At 36.0% G+C, this 19,373-nt stretch overlaps 1 protein-coding gene across 1 annotated transcript in view; it reads right to left on the reverse strand.

Annotated features, from left to right (window-relative positions):
• LOC115209555 (metabotropic glutamate receptor 8-like) overlaps window positions 1–19,373 on the reverse strand; it is a 654,788-nt gene that overhangs the window by 5,075 nt on the left and 630,340 nt on the right. The window contains exons 7-8 of the mRNA XM_036501466.1: window positions 18,755–18,878; window positions 13,302–14,223 (exon numbers count right to left, since the gene is read on the reverse strand). Of these exons, the coding sequence (XP_036357359.1) occupies window positions 13,302–14,223; window positions 18,755–18,878 (1,046 nt within the window). The remainder of the gene's footprint in view (window positions 1–13,301; window positions 14,224–18,754; window positions 18,879–19,373) is intronic.

The following is a 19,373-nucleotide window of genomic DNA, read 5'->3' on the forward strand; positions in this document are numbered from 1 at the left end:
GTATAAGTGATAGGCAAAGTGAAATACGCCCTGAACCAATCATAAACACTAAGACAGATGAGCATCAAATAGATAAAGAAAGTCACACAAATATTGACCCAACAGAACTACATGAGCTAAAAAATCAAATCATGATTGAATGGCTGAAAATTAAAGAAACCAGCATGGATGAGCGTGATACAAAATAATTGGTAAAATCCGGCTTGCACTTAAGGATATAATTTCAGTTAATGATGTTGATATCACAAACCTCAACCACCTATACTATGCATCCGCGAAAATCTCAACGATCCTATGTGGTGTAAAGATTAGAAAACGGCAACAGTCCCACAAAACGCCTTCTTGGCAAGAGCGTCTGCAACAACAAATTAAAATATTTAGATCTGACATTGAATATTTGAAAAACCTTAAGGCTCACAAGATTACCAACCTACAAAAACCCCAAAAATTACTGAAAAAATACAATATGAAAACTATACTTGATATTGATGCCACCATAGAAACCATCAAACAAAAGGTATCTGCCAAAGCTGCCCGCATAGCGAGGTATGAAAAGCGTGTTAGATTTTTCAAGGACAACAACATGTTCAAAAATAACACCAAGAATTTTTACAGGAAGATAGGAAAAACAGCGTTTACTGCAGGGTCTGTACCATCAAAAGAAGAATGCAGAGATTTTGGAATAAAATCTGGGCAGAAGAAAAAACACACAACGAAAAGGCCCCCTGGATTGACAGAATATCTACAGAACTGGACCCCTTAGAAGAGCAAAAGTGGGAGGGTGTCAAGTAGAAGATATAAGATCTGCTCTCAGGAGGTCAAGCAAATGGAAGTCTCCAGGAAAGGATAAAATTCCTAACTTCTGGCTGAATGCCTTCCCAGAGAGCCATGAACTGCTAACAGAACTGTACAATGATGTTTTGCAACACCCTAGTAGGATGCCTCCTTGGCTAGTTAATGGGTTAACATTCCTGCTTCCAAAAAGTGAAGAAACAAATGAACCAAAAAACTATAGACCCATAACCTGCTTAACAACTATGTACAAAACACTAACATCTGTCCTGACGGAATATACCTATAGTTTTTTAACAGACAGCAGCATATTCCCTAATGAACAGAAAGGATGTAAACGTGGATCCTACGGCTGTAAAGACCAACTACTCATCAATAAGATGATCTTAGAAGATTGTCACAAACGACACAAAAACTTATCAATAGCCTGGATAGACTATAAAAAGGCTTTTGATAGCCTACCACATAGCTGGATTAGGAAATGCCTTGAAATGTATAAGATAGCACCAACTCTGCGAAACTTCTTGACTGTAAGTATGAGATCATGGAGAACCACACTAACTCTGAACAGTGACAGTGAATCCCTAAATGCTGGTGATGTAAAAATTTCGTGTGGCATTTTCCAGGGTGACTCACTGTCACCACTCCTCTTTTGTTTATCCTTAATACCTCTCTCAAAGCTGCTCAATGATGCGCAGTACGGGTATAAAATGTTGATAAAAATATAAATCATCTCGTTTACATGGATGATTTAAAGCTTTTTGCAAAAATGATCAACAACTCAAGGGCTTACTAGCGATAGTCAAACAATTCAGTGACGACATCAGAATGCAATTCGGCCTCGATAATGTGCAAAGGCTACCTTTATCAAAGGAAAAATGACAGAAACATCTAACGTTAACCTTGACCAACAGAATGTCATAAAAGAACTAGACCCAGCGGAGAGCTACAAGTACCTAGGGATAATTGAAGGGAACGGAATAAGGCATTCAGAGATGAAGGAAAGGATCAGGAGAAATGCTATCGAAGAGTGAGAGCAATACTCAAGACAGAGCTGAATGCAAGAAACAGGATCGAAGCAATCAATGCATTAGCTATACCAGTCGTGACTTACAGTTTCAATATTGTTAACTGGTCAATTACTGAAATATGTCAGCTCGACAGAAAAATAAGGAAACTGTTGACAATGCATAGAATGCACCACCCTAAGGCAGATACAGAACGACTCTATCTGCCAAGAAAAGAGGGAGGCCGTGGTCTTTTGCAACTGGCAATAACAATGAAGATTGCTACAATTGGCCTAGACAGCTACCTGAAAAACTCTGAGGACTGGATGCTAAAACTTGTCTCAAAACATGAAAACAAGAAAGCATCATACTCAGTCACAAAACAGGCAAAGGAATATCTAAGTGAATTCCGAATACAACCAATTTCGGAATTAGAGATAGATATACAAGAAACAAGCACAGAAAAAGCTAGGCGCATGAAAACCCGTGCCAAAACTGCGGCCTTAGATATTCTGAATAATAAATGGCAAGAAAAACCTCTCTATGGCAAATACCCAAAGAGAGCGAATAATGCAGATATCGACAAAGCCCTGACCCATCAATGGCTAATGGCCTCTGGCTTAAAATCTGAAACAGAGGGGTTTATCATAGCAGCTCAAGATCAATGCCTACCAACAAGAAACTACCAGGCCAACATATTAAGATCAGAAGCAGTCCAACGTGTCGTGTATGCAAGCAACAAAATGAAACCATTGACCATGTGGTCTCCAAGTGCAGTCTTCTAGCGCCTACAGAGTATCTCAACAGGCACGATAGAGCTGCACAATATATATCACTGGGTAATCTGTAAAAACCTGGATTTGCCCCATGAAAAAAACTGGTGGGAACACAAACCACCCCCAGTGCTTGAAAATGACCACATCTCACTCCTCTGGAACTTCACCATTCAAACTGACAGGAAGATAGATGCAAATAGGCCAGACATCATATTGAAAAACTTCAAACAAAGAACATGCCTCCTCATTGATATGACTGTCCCAATCGATATAAACGTATCTGTCAAGACCTACCAAAAACTGAGCAAATATAAAGATCTTGAAATAGAAATCAGCAAAATGTGGAAGCTGAAGACTAAAACAATGCCTGTTGTCATAGGTGCCCTGGGAATGATAGCAAAAGGGGCTGATAGCTACCTAACTCAGATACCAGGAAACCCAAAATGGCAGAAGTTCAAAAGATAGTGCTCATGGGAACTGCTCATATCCTACGCAAAATACTCTCTATGTAATCTCAAGGTTTAAAACAAACATAATTTTCGTTTAAAAAAAAAAAAATTTTTTTTTTTTTAGACATTCATTAGTACAACATCCCCACCCCCCAAATATATGGCACACTAGGCATAACAACAACATGAACTTCCAACCCTGTTGTCTCTTGAGGTCTCTGGGTGAGACTTGGAGCCAACTTGTACAAATATAAAGCAAAAGTCAAACATAGAATAATAATAATAATAATAATAATAATGATGATGATGTTGATGATGATGATGATAATGATAATAATAATAATAATAATAATAATAATAATAATAATAATAATAATAATATAATAATAATAATAACAACAACAACAAGAGCATTCAGAGAGCGCAAATCTCCGCCAAGTCAACACTAACGTCCTCTTACGATTAGCCAGAGATAATTTTTAAAATGAGAATATTTGAAATAAACTCGACTTCTCTCACAAATGAGAATATAAAAAATGAACCTGACAATTCTCAAAAATTGAGTAAAAAAAAAAAAAACAAAGAAAAATAATCCAGGATTCTTGTCCGGTATCAGATCGATGCCAAAATCTAATCAATTCGTGCCAGTCATGAGCCCTAACATCCATGGAAGTTTCATTCAAATCCATCAAGCGGTTCTTGAGATATCCTGTCCACGAACAAACACGACTGAAAACAATACCTCCGCCTTCGATAAGGCAGAGGTAATAATAATAATAATAATAATAATAATAATAATAATAATAATAATAATAATATAATAATAGTAGTAGTAGTAGTAGTAGTAGTAGTAGTAGTAGTAGTATTCATAATAATAATAATAATAATAATAATAAATGCCTCGATGCAATATATGGTAGTGGCTTTCATGACTTCTGATCTTAATTGATTGGAAGCGTTATCGTGTACATTGTTTCATCTAGTATAAAAGATGGGCTACAGCAACTATTCTGCTCAATACCACAGATTTGCTTGTCAGTCGTTTGACCTTAATCAGGTGAGCGTGTCCCTTAGAGGCTGAGCATGTCCCTTAGTAGTTGGGCATGTCCCTTAGTGGCTGAGCACGTCCATTAGTTGCTGAGCATGTCCCTTAGGGGCATTTGAGATGGCTCATCTCATCCTATGATGGAATTAAGCTACAGACATTATTATGGACCACCGATACCCCGAGAAACAGTAGTTGGATTTGTAATTCTTGCCCTTTACTCCTTTAGTTCTCTATATCTTTTGTACTCAGTGTAAGTTGGACCTTTTTAGATGTATACATATATACATTTTTTGTATTTCATATATTTGATATACTTTATATATTGATCTTTATAATTTACTTATACCAAAATTTACTTGCTGAAACTGTAAGGATAATCTGAAAACTTGACTGAGGAGAGAAGGTCATGAATGGTCCGTCCTTGTTTTATTCTGTCCGACTTCGTATCGTCTATCTATCCGAATGTTTCATTGTCGTCTGTTGCGTTCTTGTTCCATTTTTTTGGGTATATATGTATGTATATATATATATATTATATATATATATATATATATTATATATATATAATATATATTATATATATATATATATTTTCAAATGAATATATATATATATATATATATATAATATATATATATATATATATATTATATATATATATGTATATATTAGTGTAGTATAATTTAAAAGATGGTTGAGATAGAGCTAATATATCTATATATCATGCCCAATTAATTTTCAGAATGATTCTAGAATTAATAGGCCAAGCGTATATCGTTTAAATAATATATTTGACGCGTGGAGACTAAATCTTTTGAAATGTTTGTTTTTGAAGATAAAAAAAGCGTAGAAAGGAAAAGAATCTTTTTTAAAAGATTAATTTTATCGAAACCGCTGTCAATCATTTTTATGAATCATAGGAGCACTTTTTAAAACATAATCCTCAAATTATCTTAGAAAACACACTCGCACACACACACACACACAAACACACACATACACACACACACACACACACACACACACACACACACGTGCACAAACACGCACGCACATGTACACACACTCTCACAAGCTCGCGTACAATTACTCTCGAGCACAAGCCGTCTCACATACACATGTAATGGTCATAACTATATACTTTGTGGTGCTGTTACATAGTTGGTCTGGTACACATATTTCAATGTGTTGAACACATGATATCGAACGATATAAAAGCAATATGAAGAAGAGCTGTGTACTTTGCTTGTGGCTGCACAGATCAATGAAAAGCCAGTAGAATGAAATGGCAATTGATCGGTTTACTGATTGTCATATCTTCTATTTGTGTTATAAGCACAAATTTGAGTTTGTGCACACACACACACATACACACACACACACACACACACATGCACACATGCACACATTCAACACATACACATCCTTCCCTCCTTACGCTCACTCCACACACAGTTGCTCGTAAAGAGACGAAGCAATGTGAAAACTTAAAAAAGACCTTACAGAATTTAGACCAGGTAAATAGGTAAACACTAATAAAATAATCAACGTTTCGAAACTAGAACCGTATGTCGTGTTTCATTCGATTTGTTTCTGTCGGTATTTCCGTTAAATTACGTAAGTAATATATTTCCATGTCTAAATATATTAACAATTTATTAAGTATGAGAAAACAAGTTGGTGATGTATTGTGATAGAAGAGAGGCGTCTTCTACTGATCTACGTATCTTACTAATTGGCAATTATAAAAAGAAGCAAAACGTCACCCTTTGAAAATGAGGCACAATCTTCTGAGAACAGGACAAAGAACTTTCTGTCTTTATATTCATAATTTTTCTTCTAATCGTTATGCTGAAATTTTTAAATGCATTAGCTTTCGGCATTATGGGTTTAAGAGTTCCAGCTGCAGCTGTTACATCAATTTCCTTCATTCATTATTGGAATAGAGAGAACAGAATTGAAGATTTTAAATTAGAAATTGTGTCTTTTACTTCTATCACAGGATGAGTCTGCAAGGAACATTTTGACGTCGTAGAGATATCATTAACAATCATATCTGTGGGTAGTTCTGTGTACCTGATTGACTAACATCGTCCCTCACAAAGAAGATGAATGCAGAACTACATGCGAACCAAAACCACTTTTACATCATCACTCACTGGAATGAAATCAACCGAGGAGGAGTCGGCTGCTGAGAGTTAAATGTATCAACATCGATATCACAATACAAAGCGTTCTAAGTCAGGTTTGTTATTCGATATTCTCTTGACTCAGACATGGCTTTCTTTAGATATTATAATACTTGTTAAAAACAAATTTTATAGAAGCAGATGAATGAAATACGGGTCTCATTTTGAATAGGTATAAAGGTACTCTATGCTAAGCGATGTAGAGGGATACCGCATAGTTTATTCCATTACTTTGGCTATTTTAGATGTAAATTACATCAACTAAGAACTTAGTGTGTCACGATATTGACTTACCAGATTAGTATGATATAGTGTAGTTGCTGTTTGGCACTAGAGTAGCTCTGACTGATCAAAAGTGTTCTAGCACAACCGTCTTGTCTTTTATTCACTCATAATCTTTCTAGAACCACATTAGAAAGTATATTCTTTTAAGATGATGGCATATGAAGGAGATTTGGTTAGTATTTCTAGCAGTTTGAGTAACTCTGTAAATGCTCTCCCATTGTACTATCACTAGAACTGTATTATGTCTGTGTCTAAGGTACATCCTGTTTATCTAGTTGCAAAAGAGCAGCCATCTGTACAATAACAGTCAAAACCTGACATTTGTTTATAATATGGATACAATATTACACAAGAGAAGAACCGACCAAATTTCCCTCCATATTTATCTGTTTCATTATTATACCGTTTCTGAAAGGCCATAAGACGAAGAAGATCTCAGCGATATTTGATCTCAGAACACTGATAACCGAACTGTGTGATGCTCAGACATTTCTGTCACTTAACTTTTCTATCACTTAACCCCTTTAAAATCGTCGTAATATTGATTTCAAACTTTGGCACAAGGCGAGCAGTTTTGTGGGAGGGAGTAAGTCGATTACATTCGACGCCAAAGTTCAACTCTTACTTATATCATCGATCCCGAAAGGATGAAAGGTAAAGTCAACCTCGACGGAATTTAAAGTCAGAACGCAAATGACTGTGTGGTAAGAAGCTTGCTTCCCAACCACATAGTTCCGGGTTCAGTCTCACTGTATGGCACCTTGGGCAAGTGTCTTCTACTATAACCTCGGGCCGACGAAAGCTTTGTGAGTGGATTTGGCAGACGGAAACTAAAAGAAGCCCGTCGTGTATATATATATATGTATATCTGTGTGTGTGTATGGATATATTTGTGTGTGCTTGTTTGTCCCCCTCCCACGGTCCCTTGACAACCGATGTTGGTGTGTTTACGTCCCTAAACTAGCGGTTCGCAAAAGGTACTGATAGAATAAGTACTAGGCTTACAAAGAATAAGTCTGGGGTTTGATTTTTTCGACTAAAGGCGATGCTGCAGCATGGCTCCAGTCAAATGACAAAGAAATAAAAGAATAAAAGAATGGACAAAATGCTGCTAGGCATTTTTCCCGACGTACTAAAGATTCTGCCAGCTCGCCACTTTAATTCGCCGTAATATAAAACTATCAATGTTTAGATTTTAAATTCTCATCAGTATAGTTTGTAGAGGGATGCCCTTTTCTCAAAATGATTCGGGATAGATAAAGTACACGATGATGACTTCTCTAGATACTACTCTGGATACTGGTCAAAACAGTGATTGTTAGACTAAAATTTTCTGATATACAGAAAATTTTCTGATATAGGCGTAGGAGTGGCTGTGTGGTAAGTAGCTTGTTTACCAACCACATGGTTCCGGGTTCAGTCCCACTGCGTGGCAACTTGGGCAAGTGTCTTCTACTATAGCCTCGGGCCAACCAAAGCCTTGCAAGTGGATTTGGTAGACGGAAACTGAAAGAAACCCGTCGTATATATGTATATATATATATGTGTGTCTGCGTGTATGTTTGTGTGTCTGTGTGTTTGTCCCTGCAACATAGCTTGACAACCGAAGCTGGTGTGTTTACGTCACAGTAACTTAGCGGTTCGGCAAAAGAGACCGATAGAATAAGTTCTAGGGTTACAAAGAATAAGTGCTGGGGTCGATTTGCTCGACTAAAGGCGGTGCTCCATCATGGCCACACTCAAATGACTGAAACAAGTAAAAGAGGTATATTCGAATATATATCATATACATGAGGTGATATAATTACCTAAGTGCATATATTTATGTACTCTAAATCTGGATGCTATCTTTACTGCTAATTAAATATAGAGAGCTTATGTTCCGACATTGACTGAATGTTAAATTAATAATCAGTAATCCTCTGAGTCGTTAAAGGAGTTGTTGATACCGGAGTGCTAGTCTTTCAGGGATGACTCAAGGAAAAACACACTCGATTGATTTCTGTTTGACTTTACCAAACTCATAAAATCATTTCTTGTAGAACACTTTCACACATCTTGCAGTGGTAAAGGAACATGGTCTAATTGTTAGGGTGTTGGGATCACGAATATAAGGTCATGGATTAGATTACTGGTTCAGGTGGTGCATAGTGTTCTTGGACAAAGTACTTCTTTTCATGATGCTTCAGTCAAATTAGCTGAAAAGAAGTACCAGCGTATTGCTGGTGCGTCCCCTTCTCTTTCTCTCTACCATTGCCATATTCTCAATGTTTTGCTAGGTCAAATATGGGAAGGACCCAAGTGAATGTCTATGTTTCATGTGAGTGTGCACAGGCACCTAAAACAATCAGTGAGAGCATGGTACATGCTATCAAGTCATACTGGTTTGTGATTGTCAGCTATGATTTTTGGCATAGCTTGATCTATTAGTCTATTAAGAAATAATAGCATTGTCAAGAGTACAATGAAATTATAGTAGAGTTGTAGTACATTACTAGAAAGCTTAGACCGGGTTGAAAGCTCGATTACCTTTGGTGACCTAACAACCCATTAAGAGTTCCAGGAAGTTTTCTTCTCAAGAATACAATACAACGTCGATAACGGGTTATAAAATATAAAGAAAAGTAGCAGTGATTCTTGTTTGTGATGTGGTGACAGCAACAGTGGCGAAGTTGGCACTAAGTAATAACTTAGTAATACACATACATACATACATACATACATACATACATACATACAACATACATACATACATACATACATACATGCATATACACACGTGCTTACGTATATGTATATGTATGCACAGTCACACGCATACAAAGCTATACATACATTAATTAAGCGAGGTGAATAAAAGAATAACAGTTCATGTATATGAAAGCTAATTATAAATAATTCTCATAGAGAATGATTGAGTGATAGCAATAACAAAGAGAGGAGAATTTCTGTTGAAAGGAAGTTGAGAAAAGACGAAACGTGTCTTAGAAGTCAAACTAAGAAACAACAAAGCAATTTTTAACAATAACTAAACAACTATTTGTCACATTTATGACAAAATGAAAATTAGATTCATTGTTGGACAATATTGAATTTTTTGTTGTTACTGTATGAACTCAAATCAATATGGGCGATGGAATCGATATTATGGGTCTGATAGTTATTCAAGCTCTGCATGATGTATGTACCCCTTTAACTGGCATTACAGAACAAGTTTCAATTCTTATTTTAGCTCATACATTCATTTCATAAACATTCTCTTTGCCCCTGACGTGTAACCAATAGCCTTAGTGTTTTAAGGATACCACTAAAAAATAGTATTATGATATGAATCATTTGCCTTAATTATGTTTATGTGTGTGTGCGTGTGTGTGAAGGTGAATTATATTTCCTAAACTTATTTCAAAAACTATATATCTGCTATATTGCACGTTAAACGATCAGTGTTGACGATCATGTCCAGGTTTCTATCATATCAGTTAGAGTGTTCCTACGCAGCTACTCAACATGCTAGAAATAGAAAACATATTTCACTTAAAATCAAACCCAACTGCCATATAAAAAGAAAAGATTACATAGATTGGATACATAATATTTGAATGGTGTTGTGTGGACGCCCCCAGACGATGAAGTAGGCTAGCCCAATACGTAGATATAGTGGGAGAAGCCAAGACGTCAGAGAGAGAGAGAGAGAGAGAGAGAGAGAGAGAGAGAGAGAGAGAGAGAGAGAGAGAGAGAGTAGACTAGAACAGAGAGGAGTAGCAGAGTAGAGAGAGAGAGAGTAGAGTTGAGTAGAAGGCATCCGAACGTGCGACGTAACAAATGGAATGAACGATGTTTAAAAACCGAACCGCTATTAATCATTTGTTTGGTTGATCAGGTGTGACTGGAACTAAACAGGAACAGTAGCGACATCAACAACAATAACAATATTTCTTGATTGTATCGGAAGCCTATTTGTATTCACATCGAGTTGGAAAATAGAAGCGAAAGTTTCAGTTTATACGTTATTATCGATATCTTAGTTGTAAGGAGAGAGCAAAAGGCTTGATCATTTGGAATCAGCAATTCAAGTGCCGTTGCCATTCAGGAAAATTAATTCTCATTTAATATGATGATTCATAAAATTCAGCATTTTAAAACTCACATGACTGTAATAACTGTAATATTGTCGAGTATTTAGATGGTTAAAAAGAAATGAATTCCTTTTGCAAATGTTATATGATATAGACGCTCCTCCTATCCAGCAGGTTTGTCACTCATTCCAGTGGGTTACTGAGAGATAAATCGCAGTGATATTATTTCTTTATTGGCCCACAAGGGGCTAAACATAGAGGGGACAAACAAGGACAGGCAAAGGGATTAAGTCGATTACATCGACCCCAGAGCATTACTGGTACTTAATTTATCGACCCCGAAAGGATGAAAGGCAAAGTCGACCTCGGTGGAATTTGAACTCAGAACGTAACGGCAGACGAAATACCGCTAAGTATTTCGCCAGCTCGCCGCCTTTAAATTGCAGTGATATAGTGAGGAACTGGCTAAGAGTAGGGTAGGGATATAAAAGTAGGCTAATAGGCAGAGTCATAAATCGTAAAGCCAAATGTACTACCATAGCTAAAACTTACAAATTGTTATCCCATTCCACCGGAAGTGTCATCTTTCTCAACAGGAACATACCATTCTTAGATGTAGTTTATGCAGAATTAAGAGAGTGAGAGACAAATTGAGCAGATAGGAAACCAATCTATATCGTATACAATTCATCACGTTAAAGGAATTGAACTAAGTACTACAAGATATTATCCGACTGTCTTCCAGCTTTGTGTATTTTTTCATCTCGCACTAATTACTACCTTCTTCAAAGGGGCGAGCTGGTAGAGTAGTTAGCATGCTGGGTAAAATGCTTAGAGGCATTTCGCCCAGCCTTACGTTCCGAGTTCAAATTTCGCCGAGGTCGACTTTGCCTTTCATTCTTTTGGAGTCGATAAAATAAGTATCAGTCGAAGACTAGGGTCGATGTAATCGACTACCCTCTCCCTCAGAATTAATTACTATCTTCTTAGAGTTGAATGAATTTGGCTTTGAAATAGGAACTGAAAGCTTGAATTGCTGAGAGGACATAGAGTGCTGACCACTCTCATGATTTTTCGAAAACCTATCCTGTAAGTGTGAGAAATTATTGCTCATGACAGACTGACATACTTACAAGATTTGCTTATTATTTAATTCAAAGACATGAAACACGAGCAAAGTACTGGCATTCGAACCAATAAAGTAATTTTCTCTTTGTTTAATACAACTCATCACGATCTAAATTCTAATTATAAGGTACTGTAACATTTAATGGACTGAGGACTATAACGAAGGGCCAATAAGACCCCTGTCTGTATGTAGCCTGTTACAGTCAAAACTACCCTGGATATTGACTACAGCTAAAAATAAAAAGCAAGTGAAATTAAAATAAATCGATATAATATTGAGGACAATGATGCGATTTGTTGGAAACTTAGACTGTATTGCAAAATTGTAAACGAAGTTACCTTAATATGCTTCATAAAGTTATTTTTAGGGCCTGTGATTAAACCAGAGAATTCTCAGCTGTTAGCGAGAGAGAGAGAGAGAGGAGAGAGAGAGAGAGAGAGAGAGAGAGAGAGAGAGAGAGAGAGAGAGAGAGAGAGAGAGAGAGAGAGTTACATCGACTCAACTAATGGATTATATAGTTTATCTCTCCAGAGAAAGAGTCAGTAAACGGATCCTGACTATGGCTTTAACGAAAGTTGAAACCAATTGATTTCTAGATTTGATATTGTTTCCTGCCCTCCGTTACACCTTCTGGCTAAACTACCGTGTCTAATTTCTCTAGTAAAGCAAAGCATATGTATGTTAAATGTATGAGCGTAACTTTACGTTATTGAAATATATTCTATATCATGTTTCAGCACACCAGTTAACTATATTCTGAGGCACCTGCACGGCATTCTCCAAAGTGTCGCTGCAACATATAACATGAAAATATCTCTGAATATCTCCTGTGTAAAGTCACTTACAAATGACCAAGCGGTGTTTCAATGTCTTTTATTGACATAAAAGAAATCAATAATGTGATTGAATACATTGGAGTAACTATTTCGTAAAAGATTGTTTAATCAAATCGATTCTACCATTGCAGTTTTGGCTGGTTTCCTCGGTTCAATGTGTCACATTTCGAAGAGCATGAAAAAGACAATGTAAGCGAGAGACGTCAACTGTATATATATATATATATATATATATATATATATATATATATATATATATATATATATATATATATATGTATGTATGTATGTTTGTGTGTGTGTGTGTTTGTCCCGCCAATATCGCTTGACAACCGATACTGGTGTGTTTACCTCCCCATAACTTAACTGTTAGGCGAAAGAGACCGACAGAATACTAGGCTAACAAAGAATAAGTTCTGAGGTCGATTTGTTCGACAAAAGGCGGTGCCCCAGTATGGTCGCAGCCAAATGACTGAAACAAGTAAAAGAATAAAAGAATTCACACACACACACACACACACACACACACACACACACACACACACACATATATATATATATATATATATATATATATAAGTGTGTGTGTGTGTGTGTGTGTGTGTGCGCGTTTGGGTGTGTATGTGTGTCCGTGTATTTGTGAGCTTGTGTGAACGTATATATGTACATGCGTAAATACATTCGATAGAAATTTTGTCAATACAATTCACTTACCTTAAAATCTTGGTTAGCTCCGAAGTAGATAGGTATAAATGCCAACCACACTATACATGTGCTGTACATGGTAAAAGCTATGTATTTAGCTTCGTTGAAGTTCTGTGGGATCTTTCGTGTTTTGAAAGCATATACCGTACATAAGATAATGAGGAACATATTGTAGAAAAGGGAGATAACTATTGCTATCTGACTTGTCTTGCACTTTAAAATTAAGGCGTCTTTTCCTTGGAGGACGTACATAATATCTGGTCTTTCGAAGCCAATCCATGTAAAAGCTCCAACTACTTGAACAGAGACCAAGGAGAAACAAATAATTACTTGTGACCTTGGACTTGTATAGCTTGGCCTTTTCACAACTGCTCGAATACCACGATTGAAAATTCGGTAAATTCGGTTGGTTTTGGTTAACATTGAGGCGTAAACGAGGCTTAGAGAGGATCCAAGACCTAAACGCATAATAGTGCAAATTGCTATCGATGGCCTGGCAAGCATCACGAATGATGTGCCGTATGAAAGGAAAATACCCAGAAAAAGTATATAACACAGCTCTCGGCCTGATGCCATGATTACTGGCGTTTTGCTATATAATATGAATGTAACTAAAACGAAAATTGTTGAAACTATTCCTAAAGCAGAGAATGTAATAGGCAGAATTGCCCATAATGTTGTCCATTGAAGATGGAGGACTGGTAGACGTACGCATGAAGTTTTGTTCGCATCAGGGCGAAAGCCTAATGGACAGTCTTTGCAGGTGCTGACGTTCTCTAGAATTTGGTAGTCATTGCAGCGAACACACACCCAGCAGCAGGCATCGCTGCCACTTTTAGCATAGCCAAGACCACACGGCTCTGAACATATCGATGTCGGAGTAACATTAGATCCATTTCGCCATGAAATCTTGTCTTCAAATAAACGGAGACTAGAGAAAAATAGAAATAGAAAAAGAAGATATTGAATTTGAAGTGTTATTGATAAACATGTCGGGAATATAAATGTTCATAATATTTAAACATTTCGGAAATATAATTCTTCATAATATTTAAACATTTTTTAATTGTTACAAATTTTCAGTTTTCTTTTCCTGCTAGTTCGTGATTGGCTTAAAACACCGCATGCCTTACGGCATATTACGAAGTTTTGATGGAAATCAAAATTTCACCGACTGAAAATTGAATATCGAAGATGAAACTAAAAAGAAACAGCGAGGGGAAAAATCAATCATTAATAAGTGTGATGAATTTGAAGAGAAGAGAGAAGTTTACAATCAGTGAATACAAACATCTAAAAAAAGAACAAAAAAGAAAAGAAAAGGTTAAATACATAGGTTAAATACATTTTCAGTTTGAAATTAAAATTCACAAGACCCACACAATTTTGGTCGCAAATCTACAGTTTATAATGAGTATTTCATTAGCTGTTTCTGAGGTCTGAAAATATGCATTTATTAATATGGTCTTTGCTGTATACCTAACCAAGCTTATTCATTCTCATCGAATAACACTTTTCTCCAGCTCTAAATTTGTATCATGTTTGGAATAAGTGAACTGTAGAGGTTAGTGAAATTTATAGTGGGTTATGAGATCTCAAAGTGATTTTTAAATATTGTTTTCACTGGGGAAGTTTATTAAGATTTGAAAGATTTTGCTTTGTAGGGATGAAACCAGCATCTGATGTGCAATAGAATTAATCTAAAACATAAATGAGTTCTATATCTAACAAATGTGGATAAAAGTGAAAAGTGCTGACAAAGGCCTTAATATTTAATTTTGTACTTTGGACGAAAGTATCTCTGCTTTTCTAGTTGATTCCAGTTTCTCTGTAGACCAACAAAACAAAAACAAAAACAAACAAAACAAGCAAACAAACAAATAAAAGTTAAAAGAGAAGGGAAATATGCTCTACTAGATGGCGTCAGGAGTGGGAAATATGTTATTTGAATGATTCAAAATTACTATATCAAAGATAATAAAAAAATCCCCAGCTCTTATATTGAATTAGGAATTCACAGTAAGAAGACGTTCATGACACTTTCTAATTGTAAATATCCTCTTTGATGCTGACCGGTTTTGGAACCCTAGCTTAGAGTTAAAATAATTCTACTACACAACCTGAGTTGGATCAGCAAGTTACATCTAAATAAAATCTCCCGGTGAAGAACAGATGTGACTGAAAGAGTTCAGCTTCGTGAATGTATATTTGTTGATTTCCTCCCTGTTTTTCTTGTTTTCTCTCTACATCAACTTGTTCATAGATGACTTTAAAACACTTCATTTTAAAACAATCATTAAGAATATAAAAATAATTGTTCATATTTATTGTACTCGGGAGATATAAATATAGTGAAAAGTGCGTAGGTGTTAGAAAACAGAAGTAACAACATCCATTCATTTACTTTAACTTTAGTTGAACTTTTACCGATGTTTTACAAATATTGGAAAAAAAACAAAGAAAAAAGGAAAGAAAAGAACAAGCTCATAGGCACGCATATAGCGTTCTTTTCTGAAATATAAAACGTCTTCCAATACTTTTACGTTGAACAATGAATAATTATTTCTACTACAAAAGAAAACGTAAACTATTCTATTAGATGGAAGACAATATGAAACTGAAAATATGTCACGCGAATTAAAAAGAATATATATATATATATATATATATATATATATATTTTTGTTTGTGTACTTCGATCGTTTTCCGTCCTTTCGTTGTATACATTCGAAGCTTTCTCCAGGGGATCTAATGCGCTTGGCTTAGATTTCCCTTGGCGGGCTGGCCATATCGGAGCAATCTCAAGATTAATCAGCCGAAATTGCTAAGATGATCTGGTTCTTGACTGATGACTGAGGGCTTCGAATGTCCCGTCCTGTGGTTCTTGTGTCGTCTCTGTGGTGTTTCATGTTCTTGTCCATGTCTGTAATTAATTTTACTGTTTACCTATATATATATATATATATATATATATATATATGTGTGTGTGTGTGTGTGTGTGTGTGTGTGTGTAAACAAGTATATTTTAGCATATTTTTCTGGATATACAGAGAAATGGTTGCGCACACACCACATATACTACTGCATACATATGCGCATAACATAAATAGCAATATAACGGAATAATTTAATTGTATAAAAAAAGTTTTAATAAAATATAAAAAAAAGCCTGCTGTGCTTTACCATTACTGCCAAGACAAGCAACAGAAAATTAACAACAAGACAACTATTCTGTATCGCGACTAAGAACAACAAAAATTTTCTCAAATTTCTAGTCCCATGCAGTGTCAGACATAATGAATTGATTCGTATGAATAGAAGAAGCCAAACGGACTGTATAGAAAAAATATAATAACGGACAGTTGAAATATGCTGCCGGCTTCAAGCAAAGATATATTAATTTGACACATAAACATATAGGAACTTTTCCAAGTATTGTTCTGCACTTTATTACAACGATCTTACAGTTAAATATAGTTTGCCACGAAGTAAGATACTTTTTACGAAAATTTTTTAACTAGGTTAAGATAGAAAAGTTTTACACTAACGTGATCAAAACTATTATACTCACAAAATATCAGAAAAAAAAAACGAAAGAATAATTAAAGCTAAAAATGATTGTATTAATATGATAATATTATTTATTGTATTCTTATGTAAGAATATACTACTTTCACGGCAACTGTCCATCGTACAAAATGTTCTTTAGAAGTATTTGTTTAGAAACATTATAGATTTTATTACGTGTTTCTATAGATTTTTAAAGCACGCGTGTGTGTGGACCTTATGTTTTGATCTATGTTTGTAACCACATTCTTATTGCTTTCTCTTTTATACTTGCCGAGTCTGGAAAAAGCAGCAGTGGTCATGAACCTTGCTGGCTCTCCCAGTCTGGCAAGACTGATGCTGTTTACACTGTTACATATCAACATTTGTTCGAAAGATATGAGCTGGCAGAAGATTAAAAAAGGATGTTATTCTGAAAATGAAGGATTGGACAAAGCGTTTATAGTGGGGAGAGGAGTGGTGAAGGCTGAGTGAAGGCTGGCGAGAGGTGGGGAGACGAATAATTTCAGAGTGCCTGAGTGGTGGAGGTGCGAGACCAGTCAACTTCAATGACTTACGTTTGTGAGTCAAAGGTAGGAGTTTGTTAGTGATGGAATGCCAATCAGCCGAGTAGCTCTTCCCTGGGTGCGGTCCAGTATATCAGGGTGCAGAGCAGTACTGCCCCAAGTGTAGGTGAATTATTCCATTGTGGACCACACATAAGTCTTGAAAAGTGTCAGCAGCTGTTGGGGTTGGCATTTCTTCTGGTCCTAAAAAATAGATGCTGTACTAGCTATGCTTGTAGGATGCGGTACTAGCTATGCTAAGGATGTTCTTTAGTCAGAAGTTATCCTCAGTTATCCTGCATCTGGAGCAGCTGCGAAGGCTCTCGCTTAGTGTCACTCAAATTTAGAGATATAGAGTTGAGGGCATTTTCTTAATATGATTGGTGGTTGATTTTTGTTTCTGCTTTTAAAAGATACTAAGTTGGCGTGGCTCTATTGAAGGAAGCTATCAATGTCTCCGTTTACAGAACCAATGTGAGTTTAGAGCATTGTACTTAAATTTGCGAGAGGATGATGCATGGTTAGGAAAGCTTATAGATGACTGAAAGGCCGTGTTGTTTAATAAGGGTGGGTATTCTTCGACGTGACGGCAATCTGTTCATCGAGATATTGAGGAAAGAGATTGCCCTACAGAATCGATCCCCGGAGAACACAAGAGTTAATTGAGAGTAGAGCAGAAAGAACTCCGTCAAAAAATGCCGCAATAATGCGATATGAGAGAAAGCTTCTGGTCCAAAAGGTGACAAATGGATGGGACCCATAGATGGTTAGTTTTAAAAGAAATTTGCATATCAGGTACAGTTGCGAACCCCTTGAGGAAAAACATCGTTATTGCAGGACATCTTCAGAACAAGAACCCACCGGTGAGTGATATAAGAGAGAGCTCCAGTGGATCTGACTCTACGGAAGACACACTGGTAGTTAGTGAGGAGACAGGGATTCTAGACCTACAGTTTTATATATAGGTTGTCATATTTACTGTTGCAATCCTAGGTAATCTATGTCTGAGTAAATAAAAGTAGTCCATTTGCGAATATACAGTTCTACATAGGCAGTGACCTGGATAACAACAACAACAACAACAACAACAACAACAACAACATCGAAAAATACCTTAGGAATGAGAACCCAGGTTCGAAATATCGCCAAGACACCTGATGAAGGCTGGAGGGTATATCAACCGAAACGTTGTGTTAACAACAAACAATATGAGGACAAATATCCGTCAAATGTAAATAATGTAAATAATGTATATTTGCGAATATGTTTAAACGTAGACCTCTTTTCTATCATAACTGACGATGAGCTAAATAAACACAACAGTATTAACTTCAATGATATATTTCTTACCTGCCCGTCCATTCTCCAATCCTAATATATTTATATTCAATATCATCTCTTTGATATTGGTAAACATCATAGCGACCTGGTCCATCGCCTTTTTCATTAAATTCTACTGTTTCATCAGCGATACCTGCAATGGATTATAAATTAAAAAAAAGTTATATATATATATATGGCAGTAAGATATCCGGTGTTGTTCTAGAAATAAACAGAATTTGATTATTAAAAAAAAAAATGAATCGTTATGGTAATTCTGCATAAATATCTTATTTGAAACCCTACGCTTATATTCCTTGTAACAAATATACATTGTTCAATAGATACTTACCAACTGCAAAACACAGAGAAACAATTCTTAGCGAAAGGCGCCGTGAAAAACTAAAACCACCATTATAATTCGTTTTTGGATTTGGTTTGCAAGATTCTTTATATGAGTTCGTGTGTTGAAGCATATTCTGTTGTGTCTCGGGAGAGTCATTTTCTTTTTGTGCCTTATAATGTAACACACTCACCAGTAAAATTTCCACTTATTTCTACTTATTTCTTATTTTTTATTTTTTTATTTTATAAGTTTTCTTTTTTTTTACCTTGAGCATTGACATGAAAAGTTTTCTCACTTTCAACC

The sequence above is a fragment of the Octopus sinensis genome, linkage group LG3, assembly GCF_006345805.1.
Source record: "Octopus sinensis linkage group LG3, ASM634580v1, whole genome shotgun sequence".
NCBI classification, from domain to species: domain Eukaryota; kingdom Metazoa; phylum Mollusca; class Cephalopoda; order Octopoda; family Octopodidae; genus Octopus; species Octopus sinensis.